This window comes from Lontra canadensis, unplaced genomic scaffold, assembly GCF_010015895.1.
Source record: "Lontra canadensis isolate GAN:19392208 unplaced genomic scaffold, GSC_riverotter_1.0 scaffold17, whole genome shotgun sequence".
Lineage (NCBI taxonomy): Eukaryota > Metazoa > Chordata > Mammalia > Carnivora > Mustelidae > Lontra > Lontra canadensis.
In genome coordinates, this window is record NW_022631011.1 from 1,916,757 (window position 1) to 1,932,677 (window position 15,921).

The 15,921-nt window shown below is 43.7% G+C and overlaps 1 protein-coding gene across 2 annotated transcripts in view; it reads left to right on the plus strand.

Annotated features, from left to right (window-relative positions):
• The window catches only part of EPG5 (ectopic P-granules autophagy protein 5 homolog), a 100,512-nt gene that overhangs the window by 14,445 nt on the left and 70,146 nt on the right, over positions 1 to 15,921 (plus strand). The window contains exons 4-11 of one of the 2 annotated variants that reach the window (XM_032859492.1): positions 1,271 to 1,407; positions 2,334 to 2,441; positions 3,331 to 3,404; positions 5,291 to 5,396; positions 7,968 to 8,082; positions 8,713 to 8,863; positions 12,031 to 12,186; positions 15,705 to 15,862. In XM_032859492.1, the coding sequence (XP_032715383.1) occupies positions 1,271 to 1,407; positions 2,334 to 2,441; positions 3,331 to 3,404; positions 5,291 to 5,396; positions 7,968 to 8,082; positions 8,713 to 8,863; positions 12,031 to 12,186; positions 15,705 to 15,862 (1,005 nt within the window). Of the gene's footprint in view, positions 1 to 1,270; positions 1,408 to 2,333; positions 2,442 to 3,330; positions 3,405 to 5,195; positions 5,397 to 7,967; positions 8,083 to 8,712; positions 8,864 to 12,030; positions 12,187 to 15,704; positions 15,863 to 15,921 lie in introns of those variants that run through there. The other variant, XM_032859493.1, reaches the window with a different exon arrangement.

The window sequence follows — 15,921 nt, forward strand, 5'->3', positions numbered from 1 at the left end:
GATATTAGGAGTATTTAAAGTAAAAAATAATTCTGGGTGCCTGGAAGACTCAATTGGTTAAGCGCCTGAGTCCTGATTTCAGCGAAGCTCATGATTTCAGGGTTGTAAGATCGAGCCCCACGTTGAACTCTGCATTGGGTGTGGAGCCTGCTTAAGATTCTCTCTCTTCCTCTCCCACTCTCTCTTAAAAAAAAAAAAAAAAAAAAAATCCTTCCCCCTCATTGTTTTCATAACTAACCAAAGAGCTGGGATTATTAGGTCAGAGATCTGCTGATTTTTAAATTAAAAGTGGATTTTCGGGGCGCCTGGGTGGCTCAAGTGGGTTAAGCCTCTGCCTTCAGCTCAGGTCATGGTCCCAGGGTCCTGGGATCGAGTCCCACATCGGGCTCTCTGCTGAGCAGGGAGCCTGCTTCCCCCTCTTTCTCTGCCTGCCTCTCCGCCTACTTGTGATCTCTGTCTGTTAAATAAAAAAAAAAGAAAAAAAAAAAAAAAGTGGATTTTGATGAAGTTAATTTTCCCTTATTTTGTAATATTTCACAAAGTTAAATACTTTTTTGGATTACATATTTAGATATTCAGATTTTTGAGAAAAGTTTTATTTATTTAAGTAAACTTTACACCCAACATTGGACTCAAACTCAAAAATCCCAAGATCAGGGGCACTTGGGTGGCTCAGTGGGTTAAAGCCTCTGCCTTCGGCTCGGGTCATGTTCCTGGGGTCCTGGGATTGAGCCCCGCATTGGGCTCTCTGCTCAGCGGGGAGCCTGCTTCCTCCTCTTTCTCTGCCTGCCTCTCTGCCTACTTGTGATCTCTGTCTGTCAAATAAATAAATAAAATCTTAAAAAAAAAAAAATCCCAAGATCAAGAGTCACATGCTCTTCCAACTGAGCCAGCCAGGAGCCCCAGAATTCAGATATTTTTGATGCAACTTTTCTTCTTGGATTTTATTTTTTAAAGATTTTACTTATTTATTTATTTGACAGAGAGAGAGATCACAAGTAGGCAGAGTGGGGTTGGCGGGGGAAGCAGGCTCCCCACTGAGCAGAGAGCCCGATGTGGAGCTTGATCCCAGGACCCTGAGATCATGACCTGAGCTGAAGGCATCGACTTTAACCCACTGAGCCACCCAGGCGCCCCTCTTCTTGGATTTTTTTCTGAACTAAATATTTTGAAAAGATTTTATTAATTAATTAATTTATAGATACACTAAAAATTCTCTCCAAAACTCTGTTTATGTGGGGGCTCATTTAATCTTCTTTTTATTTTATAGCTTGTAAACAGACAGAAAGCTTTCCCTCTGACCTCTGTCAACTTAAGGAGTGTATCAGTGTCTTATTCATGTTCACCAGAAGGGTTAATGAAGATACCCAGTTCCATGATGATATTCTTCTCTGGCTGCAGAAATTGGTAAGGGAACAAATATTTGAAGAATTATGCCTTCTGGAGTTTTCTTCAACAGCTTCTTCCGCTAATTCATTTAATGTATTAATTAGTGACTTTTTTTGTTCATGACACATGATAAGTCATACTTATCTAGTGTATCATTAAGCACAAAGTAGTATTTTTCTTTCTGATACACTTTAAATAATCTCAGGCCTTCAGCTTAGGAAGAAATGGAAATGTGGGAAGCATGCTAAATTAAAGACGGGATACATATTTAGAATACAGGTAGCTGATCTAAAACCATCCATCCCATCATTTATTTGTATCATCATACATTTAGTGTTGTGTTCAGTCATACTTAAAGAACTTAAAAGAGAAAAGGCTGGTGTCAGGGTTTGGGAGATTTAAGAAAGATGTTAAGTGTGTTAGAGAAGGAGGCTTGTTTATTTAGTCGTGTTTTCAGTGGGGCTGCCTTGGGTGCTTCTTTTAGGTTAATATTAGAGTTCTTGCGTATATGGTAAAGTCCCAAGCATACTTATTTGGATTTGAGAATCTGTTGCAAACTCAGACTAGGTTAAACTACTTGGCTTGCATCCATTCCCATGTGGCCAGGAACGTGAGTAAGTTGTATTTTGCCAGATAACGAAAACTGGGTTTGCTGGAAACTACATATGATGTTTTTATTGTAGTACTCAGAGGTTCTTAGGCTTCCGTGTGCATCTGTGGTAGAAACTCAACCTGTTAATAGTAGATCTTTGGTTATATACTGTATATATACTATATATATATGTGTGTGTGTGTGTGTGTGTGTGTGTGTGTATACACAGTAGATCTCTGGTTCCTCTTCTGAAAGATTCCTGTATTTAAGCATTGGCTAAGTGATTTACTAGACCCCTTGGCACATTTTTCTTCTTACTAGATAGTGAAACTGTATGTCCTTCCCTGTGCAGGTGTCAGTGTTACAAAGAGTTGGCTGTCCTGGAGATCACTTCTTCCTTTTAAACCATATTCTCCGATGTCCAGCTGGTGTTAGTAAATGGGCTGTTCCTTTCATCCAGGTATGATGATGGTCTTCTGATTTTGAGTGGGATGAGAGAGATTTTGTTAAACATTTTTCCTGAAGAAATTGTTTTTTTCCCTTTAAAAAACTGCTTAAAAGTATTGATATTTCAAACAAAATTCTTAAACTATTTTAGTGTATATGTATATGTATTCATAGGGGTTTTTATGCTGAAACTTCTTGGGCCGCCCATCACTGATGAAATTAAGATAGCATTGCAGAAGTTCCCCTGTCCTCTGGCTCAGTAGATTCAATAGTATGTAGTCCTGTAGAATTTCTGTGCAAGAAGACACGCTGGGACTTTTTTTCCTGGTGATATTCAACACAGCTTCCTAGATTAGTCCACCGCAAGCATGGTTGGTATACGCAAAACAGAAACCACGAGCATCTCAAAGTTCTTTAACGCTAGCAGAGATCAGGCCTTTGTGCTCAATGTTCATATAATCACCTTCAGTGCTGATTATACAGCTCACGGTTTCTCCGCTCTGCTGCTTGCGTTTGGGTTATTTTGTTACTCACAGCCACGGCTCAGATGGGTGGGAGCCAAGTGCATGCCAGGGGCAGCTTCTCCACGTGACCTTTTCTTTAGTATTTCTCGCAGTGAGAAGTCTGACTCTCTTTAGGTAGGAGGAGGATTTTTGGTTTTGTCCAGTATTGTGGTTCATCCTATGTGGGTACAGTAGTTGTCAGCTGCTCTGCTCGCTGTGCTCTGTGAGTCCAGCTCAGTCAGGACTGCCAGGGAACCCACCTGCTCTCCTGGGGATTACGTGCCAGTCCCATCTTTGTTTTCGTTAACTGCTTCCTTTGTCAGAATGCTGGTGAACTGAGATCATGGATACTTGGGTTGTCAGCTTTCTACAGTATGCCTTTTCCTTTTCTGATTTCAGATCAAAGTGTTGAATAACCCATCAGGGGTCTTTCATTTTATGCAGTCCCTTGCCCTGCTAATGTCTCCTGTCAAGTAAGTGCGGAAGAGCTTTATGAAGTAGAAATTGAAATGCTTCTTTCTACCAAAGGATCTGCCCAGATCCAAAGATCCTCTAAGGGAAGTGTCAGCATTCCAGAATTTAATATTGCGGATTTTCTTTGGGTTCGATACCCTTTTTCCCCAACACGACCCTATTAACTTCTTATGTATAAACAATTAAGCTTTTTTTGGGTCCCCCTTTTTAGTGGATTTGCCTCTCGTGTCATATATGTCAATGTGAAAGGAGCTGTGGAGAGATAAGAAAGATATCTTTCCCTTGGAAGAAGAGCTGTAGTAGAGAGGGGAAGAGGGCAGAGATCTAAGTGCCCACTTGGGAAGCTGTGACCAGCGTGCTAGCCCCGGGGAGCCTCAAGGGGGGTGGTGGAGCAGTAAGAGAAGATTCTAGGTGTATGTATGACTGGGTTGCAAGAATGGGGGCAGATCTCATTAAGAGAGAAGAGCAGGCAGGGCACTGTCAGCGGAGAGAAGAGGCTGTGGCCCAGGGTACAGGTAAGGTGGCGGTGCGGAGGATACGATTGGCTGGAGCAGAGACTGCATGGGAGATGGTCATACAGTGGAAGAGCTACAGCGACTTGGATGATAGAAGGTTTTGACATTAAAACAGAAGAATCTAGATTTGATAAAGTCTGGCCCTGTAGCAGATCAGGGCTTTTGAATAATTGTAAAAATCATCCAAGAAGGCTAGGATGGACTGAAGGCAGAAGAAGATGTGCTTCTGCTTAATTGAAGTGCAGTTAGAGACTTCAGGCTCTCCTGGCTCTGGATCCCAACCCGTCATCAAGAGGACATTTAGGGAGAGAAGGCACTGTCTTATCTAGGTGACCTTGAACAGTGGTATTACCTCTGGCTCTCAGTCCTGGAAAGCCTGTCTGCCTCGGAGCCTGAGTTGGGGTAATGGTGGTGAGAAAGAGAAGGAGGGGAACCTAAAGGTTATCTTCCCAGAAAAGGATTAAGTAGCTGATGAAATAAGGAACTGGTGGGATAGGAGTGGTTCCGAGAGAACTCTGTAGACCTCTGAGCCCAAGTGACTCTGAGGGCATTCATGCCCTAACAGACCAACAGGGACAGAAAGGAGAGCCGTTTTATAAGGAGGAAAGTCTGAGGTCATTGAGGCATACAAGTGGACACACAGGATTGGAGCTCCTTGGGTTGAAAGGGCAGCGGTGTGCTGGAAGTCATGGGAGAAAGTTCCCGTAACGGGAAGGAATGGGTGAATTTTTCAGGGGCAGGCTGAAGGAACAGGGGCCTGAAAACCATGTTGTAGTCTAAGAGAAGAAATTTCTCTGGTTATACCTGCTCATCAGGTCTAGCCAACACCTTGTGAAATGTGGCTGGCAGGAGTTCTCTCTAGTTCTCTCTGCCTGGATACAAGGGGCTTCTCCAACACGTGGTAGGTAGGATTTTGACTTCAAAATGGTTTTGCCTTTAGAGGTACTCTTTTCCCCTAAACAAACTTCTGAATTACCTGAAGATTATCTTTTTATATTCAGTAAAGCTGATGAGAACAGATACTACACGTTCTTCAAGTCGTGTACTGGCACCAGTTTGTAAGCCTGGCTGGAGGTGAGGTCCTTCAGCAGTCCGTATATATTGAGGTCCTGGCATGCGGGAGCTGGGCCAGCATTACGGCTTCTCTGCAATTACTTGTCACTACTAATCCAGGATCCTCGAGGTCTGCACACCAAAATTAGGTTTTAGCCACCTTGAGTTCTCGCTAGGTCTTATTTGTTTAGTAGTTTAAACCATGTGATGATGGGGTGGCCGGCTGACGCTTCTGCGGGGTTGAGTAGATGACCCAGAGTGCACGCATGCGGGCTTTCTGTGTTCATGTGATTGGCGTGATCTCCCTTGTCCTTCAGAAATCGAGCGGAATTCCTGTGCCACATGAAGCCCAGTGAGCAGAAGCCATCCTCCTCGGGGCCTGCATCCGGGACGTGGACGCTAGTAGATGAGGGAGGAGAAGAGGTAACTTGTGTCTGCGTCATTTTCATTAATCATTGTCGAGCTCCTCTTATGTGCCACACGTTGTTCTAAGCACTTGTCACGTGGTCTTTCCTTGACTTCTGCCACAGCCCCATGAGGGCAGGTACTGGTGTGAGAAAACTGAGGTGCAGGGGGTGAAGGAGTTTTCCCAGCAGGTAATGTGAGTCTGTATAGTAAAGAGCTGGAGCTTACCCAGCTCTTCCTTTAATTCTTATGAATACTTCCTATCCAGATCGTCTCATTTGTAAGGTAGAAGATGGTTCTTTATTCTTGGTGAGAACTAAGTGATCCAAATCCAGTTTCTCAAGATAGTACTTGTTGATTTTTCTTTCTGCTGTACATAGGGTTCGTGTATCTGTCAGGAATTTTCCCTCCAGATAGTTACTTGCCCACGTGCTCTTTTATGGTCCACATCCTGATTTGACGTGCTGTCAAGGAGGCCAGGGACCAGATTTACTAAGTCTTCTTTTTATTTTTTTTTTTAAATACTGTCTTTTTCTTTTTTTTTTTTTTTTTTAAGATTTTATTCATTTGACAGAGATAGTGAGAGAGGGAGCACAAGCAGGGGAGTGGGAGAAGGAGAAGCAGGCTTCCTGTTGAGTGGGGAGCCTGATGCAGGGCTCTATCCCTGGACCCGGGGATCATGACCTGAGCCAAAGGCAGACGCCCAATGACTGAGCCACCCAGGCGTCCCAAGACTCCTTCTTTTTCTTTTTCTTTTTTAAATTTTTTATTTATTTTTAAAATTATTTTATTTATTTATTTGACAGATAGAGATCACAAGTAGGCAGAGAGGCAGGCAGAGAGAGAGAGAGAAGGAAGCAGGCTCCCCGCTGAGCAGAGAGCTGATGCAGGGCTCTATCCCAGGACCCTGGGATCATGACCTGAGCCGAGGGCAGAGGCTTTAACCCACTGAGCCGCCCAGGTACCCCAAGACTCCTTCTTTTTAAAAGAAGTTGACAGTTTGCAGCAGACAGTTCTCACAATGACAGCTGTGGCAGCCATGGGGATCACGTCTGTGTGTTTATCCAAGTGCTCATTCAGGACTGGGGGGCTGCTTTGCACTCATTTTCCTCTTCAGACATCTCTGCTAGAGACTCAGCAGTCACCTTGAAGAGAGTTTCTCAGAAGCTGGTGCTTTAAATTGTATTTAAAGATTGTGGTGAAATGTTCCCACCCCACCCGCCCCCCTCCACAAGAGTGTTATCCCCTGAGAGAGAAGGTTTCCTGCATTTACTCCCAGAGACAGATGATGGTTGGGGACCCTGCAGTGGTGCCTGGCCCCTGGCTAGTCCTCACTGACTGTTGAGTGAATTCAAGAACCTGGGGAGTAGGTGAGAATGTTGAGAGTGCTGTTGACTCAGAAGGCTGCAGGAAAGAAAGTACTCTCAGTTTTTCACATTAGTGGTTTCTTGATACTGGCTCTATATTAGAACCAACTGGGCAGGGCGCCTGGGTGGCTCAATCATTGGGCATCTGCCTTCGGCTCAGGTCATGATCCAGGGGTCCTGGGATCGAGCCCCACATCGGACTCCCTGTTCAGCGTGAAGCCTGCTTTTCCCTCTCCCACTCCCCCTGCTTGTGTTCCCTCTCTTGCTGTCTCTCTCTTTCTCTGTCAAATAAATAAATAAAAATCTTTAAAAAAAAAAAAAAAAAAAGGAACAAACAGGGGGCAACTTAGAAATCTCGCCCAGGCCCACACCCAGACGTCCAGATGTGTAAAAGCCTCCCAGGTGATTCTGATGTAGAACCAGAGTTGAGAGCTACTGCTCTAAGTAGAGTTTCTGAGGCTTGTTTGTAAGCCATTTAGGACCTAAAATGGGGCAGGGGTGGATCGCGGGGGTGGGGGGGAGGAGTGGCTTGGGAGGTTACCAATGAATGCATTAGTCCCTTGTTGAAATTGAGGTGATATATTCTTCAGGATGTCTGCATCTTTTTACAGCATTCCCTTTTGAATGTAGCATATTTTAGGACACAAATCAACTTGTTTTCTAAGATGACTTTAGTGCTTGGTATTAAACAAAAAACCCTAAAGGTTTCTCCTGTATAATCTCTACGTATGGCCTGTTATTCTCTCTTGCTTTAGCAGCACTAACTGGCAACAGAGCTTCAGTAGCTATAGCAAATGCAGATTACTTTGCCATAAGGCAGTGTATACTACAGTAGGCCTTGATTTGGGGGCAAGAGACTTGTAGCTAAAGTAACTTGGCCTGAATATGTGTTTCTTAAATTCATGTTATCAAAACACTGAGCTTTTATAGTAAGATTTTCCACTCTTGAGGAATTTTTTATTTAATCTTCTTTGGAATGGACATTTAATGAGGGCAGTTTCAGCCATGGAAGAATGGGTATGACCCAGATGCACATATAATTGGGCTTGCAATTTCGGGGGATTTATAGCCCATCTGTGGAGCTGATAGTAGGAGGAGAAGTCCATGAAGACACATGGACCTGATGTAGGACTTGTATCTGTGATAATTTAACTCTTGTAACTCTAGACCCTGGTGTGTTCTGATCCAATCAGCTGACATGATTTTGCATCTTTCCCCTTAGGATGAAGATCCTGAGACCAGTTGGCTTCTCCTTAATGAGGATGACTTGGTTATCCTTTTATCCCAGTTTCCGTTCCATGAACTCTTTCAGCATCTTCTTGGGTTTAAAGCAAAAGGTAGACTGATTTCTTTTGTTGTGTGGTAAATAGGATTGTGGCAAGCTCATTCCAGGAGCTCAGCATCCAGCCTTCCAACTTGGGCAGGTTCCTGATCCAGATTCCTGGGTGCCTGGCCCTCCCGTGCAGACATGGTTGCATCATATCTCAGTGCGATTTCCTTCCTTTCTCTTGTGTTTGTAATTTCCCACCTAGTGCTGAGATGCAGAAAGGTCAGCTAGCTTGCACACTGCCCAGCTTTTCTTTTTTTAAGATTGTATTTATTTATTTGGGGGGGGGCATGAGCAGGAAGGAGGGGGAGGCAGAGGGAGAAGCACACTCTCCACTGAGCAGGGATCCCAATGTGGGGCTTTATCCCAGGACCCAGAGACCATGACCCAAACAGAAGGCAGATGCTTAACCGAGTGAGCCACCCAGGTGCCCCCTACGTCACCAGCTTTAAATATATTGCTTTCATTTTACACTTTGTCTCAGGTTCCCCATGTCATGTTGACAGAGAAGCCAGAGCAATGGGATTGTTGAGTTTTCTCACCTTTGGCTTTGTTTCCTCACTGAGGTGTTTACATCTGTGTCCTTCATTGTTTTTTGATAGTAATATTAATTTCTCCCTTTTCTCCAATTATTTTCTAGGTGATTATTCACCTGAAACAACAAGACCTCAAGAGATGATGAAAATTTTTGCCTTTGCTAACTCACTAGTGGAGCTTCTGGCTGTGGGGTTAGAAACCTTTAACAGGGCACGCTACAGGCAGTTTGTGAAGCGAATTGGTTATATGATCAGGTAATACTGCTGTTGGTACATCTGTTTCTGTTTGCCTTTGCCTGGGTCAGGCATACATACTGTGTGAAATTGAGATGATGGACATCTCAGTGTACGATTCGGGTCTGATTTATCATAAAAGTAAGAATTTTTTTTTCACCATCTGGCAGATGGGAAATCTATGAATGCTTCCAGTCAGAATATTTGGTTAATTATCTCAAATTTAACTGGTTTGTTAGATAATTGTTCTTGGAGTCAAGGTTCTCAAAGTAGTTGCTGGGTTGAACTTGGCCAGAGAAACTCAGCTCAGTCATGGAAAATGAAGCCTCTTTGAAGCCTCTCTCCCTTTCCTTTGCTCCTTGTGTTCTTCTACTTCCTCACTTTTACCTGGGAATTGTCACTTAGCTGCAGAGGATTGGCAATAGCTCTGTCATGTCATTGTTTTCCGTTTACCTCTCTTATTTATTCTTATCCTGATTTTCTGTTAAATGCCATTTAAAGAAAGTTGCAAAAACTTCTGTCATTGGCCCCTGTTTTGAACTGAGGAAAGCATTATCATTTATTTGATTGAAAAATGAGTTTATGCTTTTATGATCAAGTATGAATAAATTTTGAGAACATGTATGCTTTTTATTGAATTAATTTTGTATCCTTTTTTCTGCATTATTAATTTTTCTGTCTTTACTGTCATTCCCTATAGCACATGAGTATGCTGTTGTTTATTCCAACTTAAAAGCCTCTAAAACCTCTCCCCTTCCTCAGTGAGGTTTCCTAAACAAAATTGATTATAATTAATTTATTTTTGATGTGCTTCCATGTGCTTTGTAAAGCCAGGTAAATGGTTGTAGGATGCCCTGCAAGGCTGTGACTTTTAAGGTCTTTAAAAGCCTTTAGTAGAGGGTATTGAAAACAAGAGACCGTGGAAGGGAGGATGGCTGGTGACTTGGGAGAGTAATTTCTTTAAATCTAAAAGCCCATGTACTCATTATTAGAAGTTCAGGCGTTCATTTTCTGATTGAGCTTGGTGAATAAGGTAAAGCCTGTCCTTGGGTTCGTTTATGTGATGTAGGATTGAGTGCCCGCTACATGCCAGCGATATACTTTCACGTTTTATTCTCCCAATAACTCTGTAGGAAAGACATTGTTATTCCTGCTTTAAGGTCGGTATTCATTCTATAATATTTCTGTGTAAATACAGTTGATTATTATAGTGTATTATGACCTTTCTTTGTCTTCCATCTGCTTATTTTTCTTTGTATCTATTGCACATTCTTCTCACGCCTTCCAGTTGTAGAACTGTTTTCTATAAGGTCACTCTCTTCAGGTCATCTATTGGTTCCAGGTTTTTCCCTCCATTCTTGCTTGAATTCTCCACCGTCAGGCTCTCCCCACACCCCACCCCTGGACCCCCTAGGCAGCTCTTAAGAATGAAGGGCACTAATGAACTTTGTTCTACTGCGCCACTGGCCAGTTCTGAGTCTTCTCCCTTATATTTCTCCCATAGTTGACATAGCTTTCTCAGAGTTGCTCACTTTCTCCTTTAAACATTTTCTTTGGGGTGCCTGGGTGGCTCAGTGGGTAAAGCCTTTGCCTTCGGCTCAGGTCATGATCTCAGGGTCTTGGGATCGAGCCCCACATCGGGCTCTTTGCTCAGCAGGGAGCCTGCTTACCCCTCTCTCTGCCTGCCTCTCTGCCTACTTGTGATCTCTCTCTCTCTCAAATAAATAAATAAATAAATAAAATCTTTAAAAAGAAAACAAACATTTTCTTTGCTTGGTTTCCAGGATCCCATATTCTGGTTTCTCCTCCATTTCCCTAGCTTCTCATTTTCTGCCTCTTTGGTTGTTTCACCCTCACTCTCAAACTTCTTGATGTTGTACGGCCCCAGGACTCGGTTCCTGGACCTCTTCTCTCCATCGAAACTTGCTCTTCGGACCTTATCCATTCTCATGTCTTTAAATGTCATTGAAGCACTACAGCGGTTCTCAGAGTTCTATTTTTAGCTCGTGCCTCTCTCTTAAGCCTGTAAGCCCAGCTGCCAACTCAGCACCTCCCCTTGGATGACTCACAGACATTGTAGTTTAATACACCCAATGGACCTCCCCCATCCCACCTCCCAAGCTGCTCCTCCTTGGCCTTTCTGTCTTAAGTAAGTGGCAACTTTAATCTGGTTGCTCAGGCCAGAATACTTGGTGTCATCCCCGTCTTTTTATACCCCACATCCAGTGTGACAGCCGATTCTGTCATCTCTACCTTCAAAACACTGTCATCAAATCTAAGATGACACCAGTTCTGAAGATGCATTTTGTGTGCCTCTAAGAAAAAATGCTACGGAAGTATGGCACGTTATCAGTTTAGCGCACATTCCAATTTTTGGGGATTATAGTGTGAAAGATGCGCATCCTTTTAAACTAATGAAACCCGCGGTTTCCAGAATCCAGCCACTTCTCCCCGAGTTCACTGCTACCGCCCTAGTTCATTCTCCCATATTTCTCCTGAATTACAAATATCATTGTTAATGCCTCCTGACTCGTCTTCCTGCTTTTGCCCTTGCTCTGCCCTCGGCTTACTCACACAACAGCCAGTGTTCCCTGTAAGTGGTGAGTCAGTAGCTCATGTCACTTGTCTGCTCCCAGTCTTGGTCAGAATAAAAGCCAAAGGGTTCGAAGTGGCCTGGTCTCCTGTCACTTTTCTGATTTCGTCTCCAGCCAGTCTCCTGCCCGCTTACCTTGCTTTCACGCGCTGGCTGCCTTGCTGTTCCTCCAACATCCTGATTATGCCTTGGAGCCCTCTCCCTGGTTGTTCCTTCTACCCGGATGCTCTTCCCTTAGATACCCCTGTCTTTACTCACACGTCCCTCTTCAGTGAGGCCTTTCCTGCTCCCAGCCAACCTCCTTACTCTGGCCAACTCCAGAGAAACTTTAGTCCCCTCTCCTACTTATTTTCGTCGTCACTTATGACCATTGGACAGATTATACTTTTCCCTTTACTTTGTTGTCTGTTTGCCTCCGTTAATGTCAGCCACGTAAGGGTGGGGTTTGCCCTCCCAGTGACTATCTTTAGAGCCTCGAAGATAGCAGGTGTTCCATGAATATCTACTGAGTAAATTAGTGCTTCCAATGTAATATGAAGGTGCCAGGATTGAGTACGTGAATGAAAAGTGCTGTATTGCCTTTCCTCCTGCTTAGGATGACCCTTGGTTATGTGAGCGACCATTGGGCACAGTTTGTGAGCCACAGCCGAGGCTTGGGTCTGGCCCAGCAGCCCTACTCCGTGGAGAAACTACAGGTTGAATTTGATGAACTGTTTCTGAGAGCTGTCCTGCATGTGCTGAAAGCCAAAAGGTAAGACGTGTGATGATGATTGTTGAGAAATGGCTCCCTGACTCGTGAGGAAGATTGGTGCGAAAGTCATCGACTACAGTTAGATCTCTTACAATAATGTCTGAGTGCATTTCATCTGTTTCTTATCTTGGGCAAATTCATTGTCTTTAAGTTTCCTTATCTGTCGTGGTGGACTGAAATGCTCTTTTTAAGTTTTTTTTTTTTTTCAATCTTAAAATAACCTGATTCTGATACCTCAGTGGTGTCATCTCTCAGCTTTCGGGGAAGCCTTGAACAAGGTGTGAATTTTCTTTCCCACCCATCTCAGTGCCTAAGTGAGGCAGGGCAGGTGCTCAGTGCACAGCACAAATGATTTGCCCATTTTATTGTTCAAGTTGTCTTACCGTGAGGATTCTCATGGGTCCTGGGCCCCTGTGCTTGGCTGTATAAATGCTGTCTTCTGGTCATGTTGTCTTTGTTGCTGCTTTTAGCCTGGGATACACTTGAGGGAGGGGCAGGGGCACAGTGGTGCCTCCTGCACTGTCTTCCCTGAGCATCTGGCCAAGTGTAGGAGCAAGTTCTGCCAAGCGTTGTGCCCTCTGCTGGGAGATGTTTGCTGGCCTCCAGTCCACTCATGAGCTGCCAGCTCTTCCCCAGCTTTGCCTTCTTCTGAGTTGTCTGTGCTCCCTCTTGCCATGATCTCAAACTTCAGCCGTACTCAGTGTGTGCTGTGCAGTGGCTTTGAGTCTTGCCTGCTGTTTACTGGCACCTTGGGCCAGTCACCTAGTCTTTGTCTTCTCACTTTCCTCATTTATAAAATGGAGATGATGGTAATGATTCTGCCTGTTCCATCGACCTCATGGATATGTGCCCAGGATGAAATGCAGTAGTATATGGAAATACTTTTTAAATCATGAAGGACCTTTTGGATGTAGGTGGTGGTGGTTCTTTGTGGCTTCAGATGAAGAATAGAGTAACTGCTCACTTAGAGAAATATCAGAACTCCTTGACTAAGTCTTAAGCACTTTTAGGCACTCGGAAGGCATGGATCTAAGATATATAGAACTTGGGCTTAGATATTTATCTTTACTCATTACTCATTCTATATTGTCCATAAATTTGGTGGTCTCATCGGGTTTACCAGATCCTGTGCAGAATCCTGCTGGGGGTCAGGAATAGTCTCCTGTGTCTAATCTGTCACTTGTCCTTGTGGCCACTTAGCTGAGATGGAAAGCTCTCACCATAGTTACCAATTCCTAGAGTTGGAGCTGTGAACTCTTCTCCTGTGTGTAATTCACAAAGGCAGTCCTGTCATTTTAAACTTTAAAATATTGAGAACTGTTGTTCTTGAGTATAATTTATTTTAGGAAAGAGATTACACAAGAATCAGATATTTAAAGCCATGATGACATTTAAATGTATTTGGCTTTCCAGTAGAAATTTCTGACAGTGGTTATCCCCCAACCCAAAGCAAAACAAAACCAAAGGACAGCAAAAACCTAAGCCAGACTTACTGCATAGCTGCCATATGGGGGATTTCATGGCCTGAAATACAGAGTCTCATGATATTACTTTTAAGGCCTCTTTAAATTCCTCTTACTGTTTTGGGATAAGTTATACAAGAGAGTCAGGTCCTATGTGAGGTGTTAGGATAATTATTTAATAAGACAGAAGCTTGGCCCAACTGAACTTAACAGTTTCTTCAACCTTTGCTCAGGAGTCTAACTACTGCTTTTCAGAATCTAGGTCAGTGGTGATTTGGGCCACTAGTAGCATGGTGATGGCGCATAGATGTGGGTCTGGCTTATACTATTTAATTTCTTATTCTTTTTCTCTTAATAAGCTTTGTTTGTTTGTATTTGGTCAATTTGTAGGTTTGTCCAAAATACAGCAACAGTTTTGAGTGCTTCCCTGTTTTTTAAAATATTTTTTTGAGATAAAATTCATTTTTTAACCCAATTTTAACGAGCATTTACTGAGTGCTGATTGTTTGCAAGATACTGGTTTAGGTAGGGGATAATTTGAATATAAGGCTCTAGGTTACATTTAAGTTTATTCAAAGATGAACAAAACCTGGTTTCTACTCTCAAATTGTTGTGGTTTGTATGTGTATGTAAATTACAGCAACTTGAGGCATTTCTCACTGTGTTGTTTGAGGAGCACTTGAGTCTGAGTCACCCGGGATGACTAGAACCTGAAAATTCTTGGGCCGGAGCTGTGACCTACAAAATCAGGATCTGTGTAGGCAGGCCTTGGAATCTGCATTTCCCACAAAGTCTCCTGGTTTTTTTTTTTGTCGTTGTTGTTTGTCTGTGTGTGTGTGTGTGTGTGTGTGAGTAAAGCAATTGAAGTTTATTAAGTGAACATACAGAAAAAGCTCTCAAGAGTGAGAGGGGTTCCTACAGGATTGCCACTGATGGCCTTTACAGTTGGTCTTTTCTAGAAAGCTAACCAAGGAACTTACATTGTTTTTAACATCTCTATTGATACCAACATTGAGCAAGGACTAGTGATAATACCTTCAATGGCTTACTTCCTTTTTAGGGTCTGGTTATTCTTTGTTGGTCATAGGTGATTATCATAAAAAAGACACCCACCCCACAGGCCTAGGGCAGGTGGTTGGGTTTGTTCCATTATGCCTGGTTTCTCCACGCCTGCACATTTTTGGGATTTCTGTGAGCCTGATCACGTAGCCCCCTATTTATCTCTCCCAGCCTAGCCCTGCTTGTCCTTTACTCATTTCTCCCCCCTAGAATAGTCTCCCTGTGATTTTTTCTGCCCGCTCTGGTTTAAGAACCACCCATAAAGGGCATGATATTGCCAAAGTCAGGTATGGATGGAGTTCTATAATAGTGCCGAGGAGGAAATCAGAGGAGGGCTTCACAGTTGGAGGGATGGCAGCTTGGAGGTACGAGATTCTTGCCGGGCTCATCCAGGAATGGTCTCATACTCTGCATGCAGCGAGGCCTCTGGTTAGAAACATGGGTCTGAGCTGTATAGTGGAAGCCTTTGGACGTGGGGCTGAGGAGTGTGAATTTCATTCAGTGATGAGTGGAGAGGCCCTGCAGGATTTTTGATTGTCCTCTCTCTCATTGCACATGTGTCTGTGTGCACACTCGTACCTGCACGTAGACTCAGACACAGGCATCCGTATCTAAGCGCCAGTCACCCAGGCCTTAAAAAGATCTTTGGTTCAAAACACAGCTCTGCCTCCTATTACCTTCCTGTGCCTTAGGAGCCTTACGCGTAAAGTGGGGAGAGTGTCACTAGTAATACTTGCCTTGGTTTTTGTGAGGACGGAGTGAGATGATCTGTATGGCAGCGTGAGTAGAACAGGGCCTGACACAGACAAAGTTCCTGTGCGAGTCTTGCTGTTACTGTTACCTGTCCTTGAGGTGTCGGTGGCCGAAGCATGTTAGAAAAATTGCTGTGTTGTGATGTAAGAACTTTTTTTTTCTACCAGAGCAGGTCTGCCTGCTTTCTCAGTGTGGTGAAGTTGACTGATAAATGAAACTATTCCTACTCTTTAAAACACGCAGACTTGGCATTTGGCTGTTTATGTCAGAAATGCCCTTTGGGACGCTGTCGGTGCAGATGCTCTGGAAGCTCTTCTACCTCATGCACCAGGTGGAGAGTGGGAATCTGGAGAAGCTCTGCGTTGCTCTCCCGCCTGCTGAGTGCAAGAAGCAGCTCCAAGGTACAGTCTGGCCAGAGTGTGCTGTGCAGCTCTTTTCCCCCCAGTGTGCCTTCATGGCT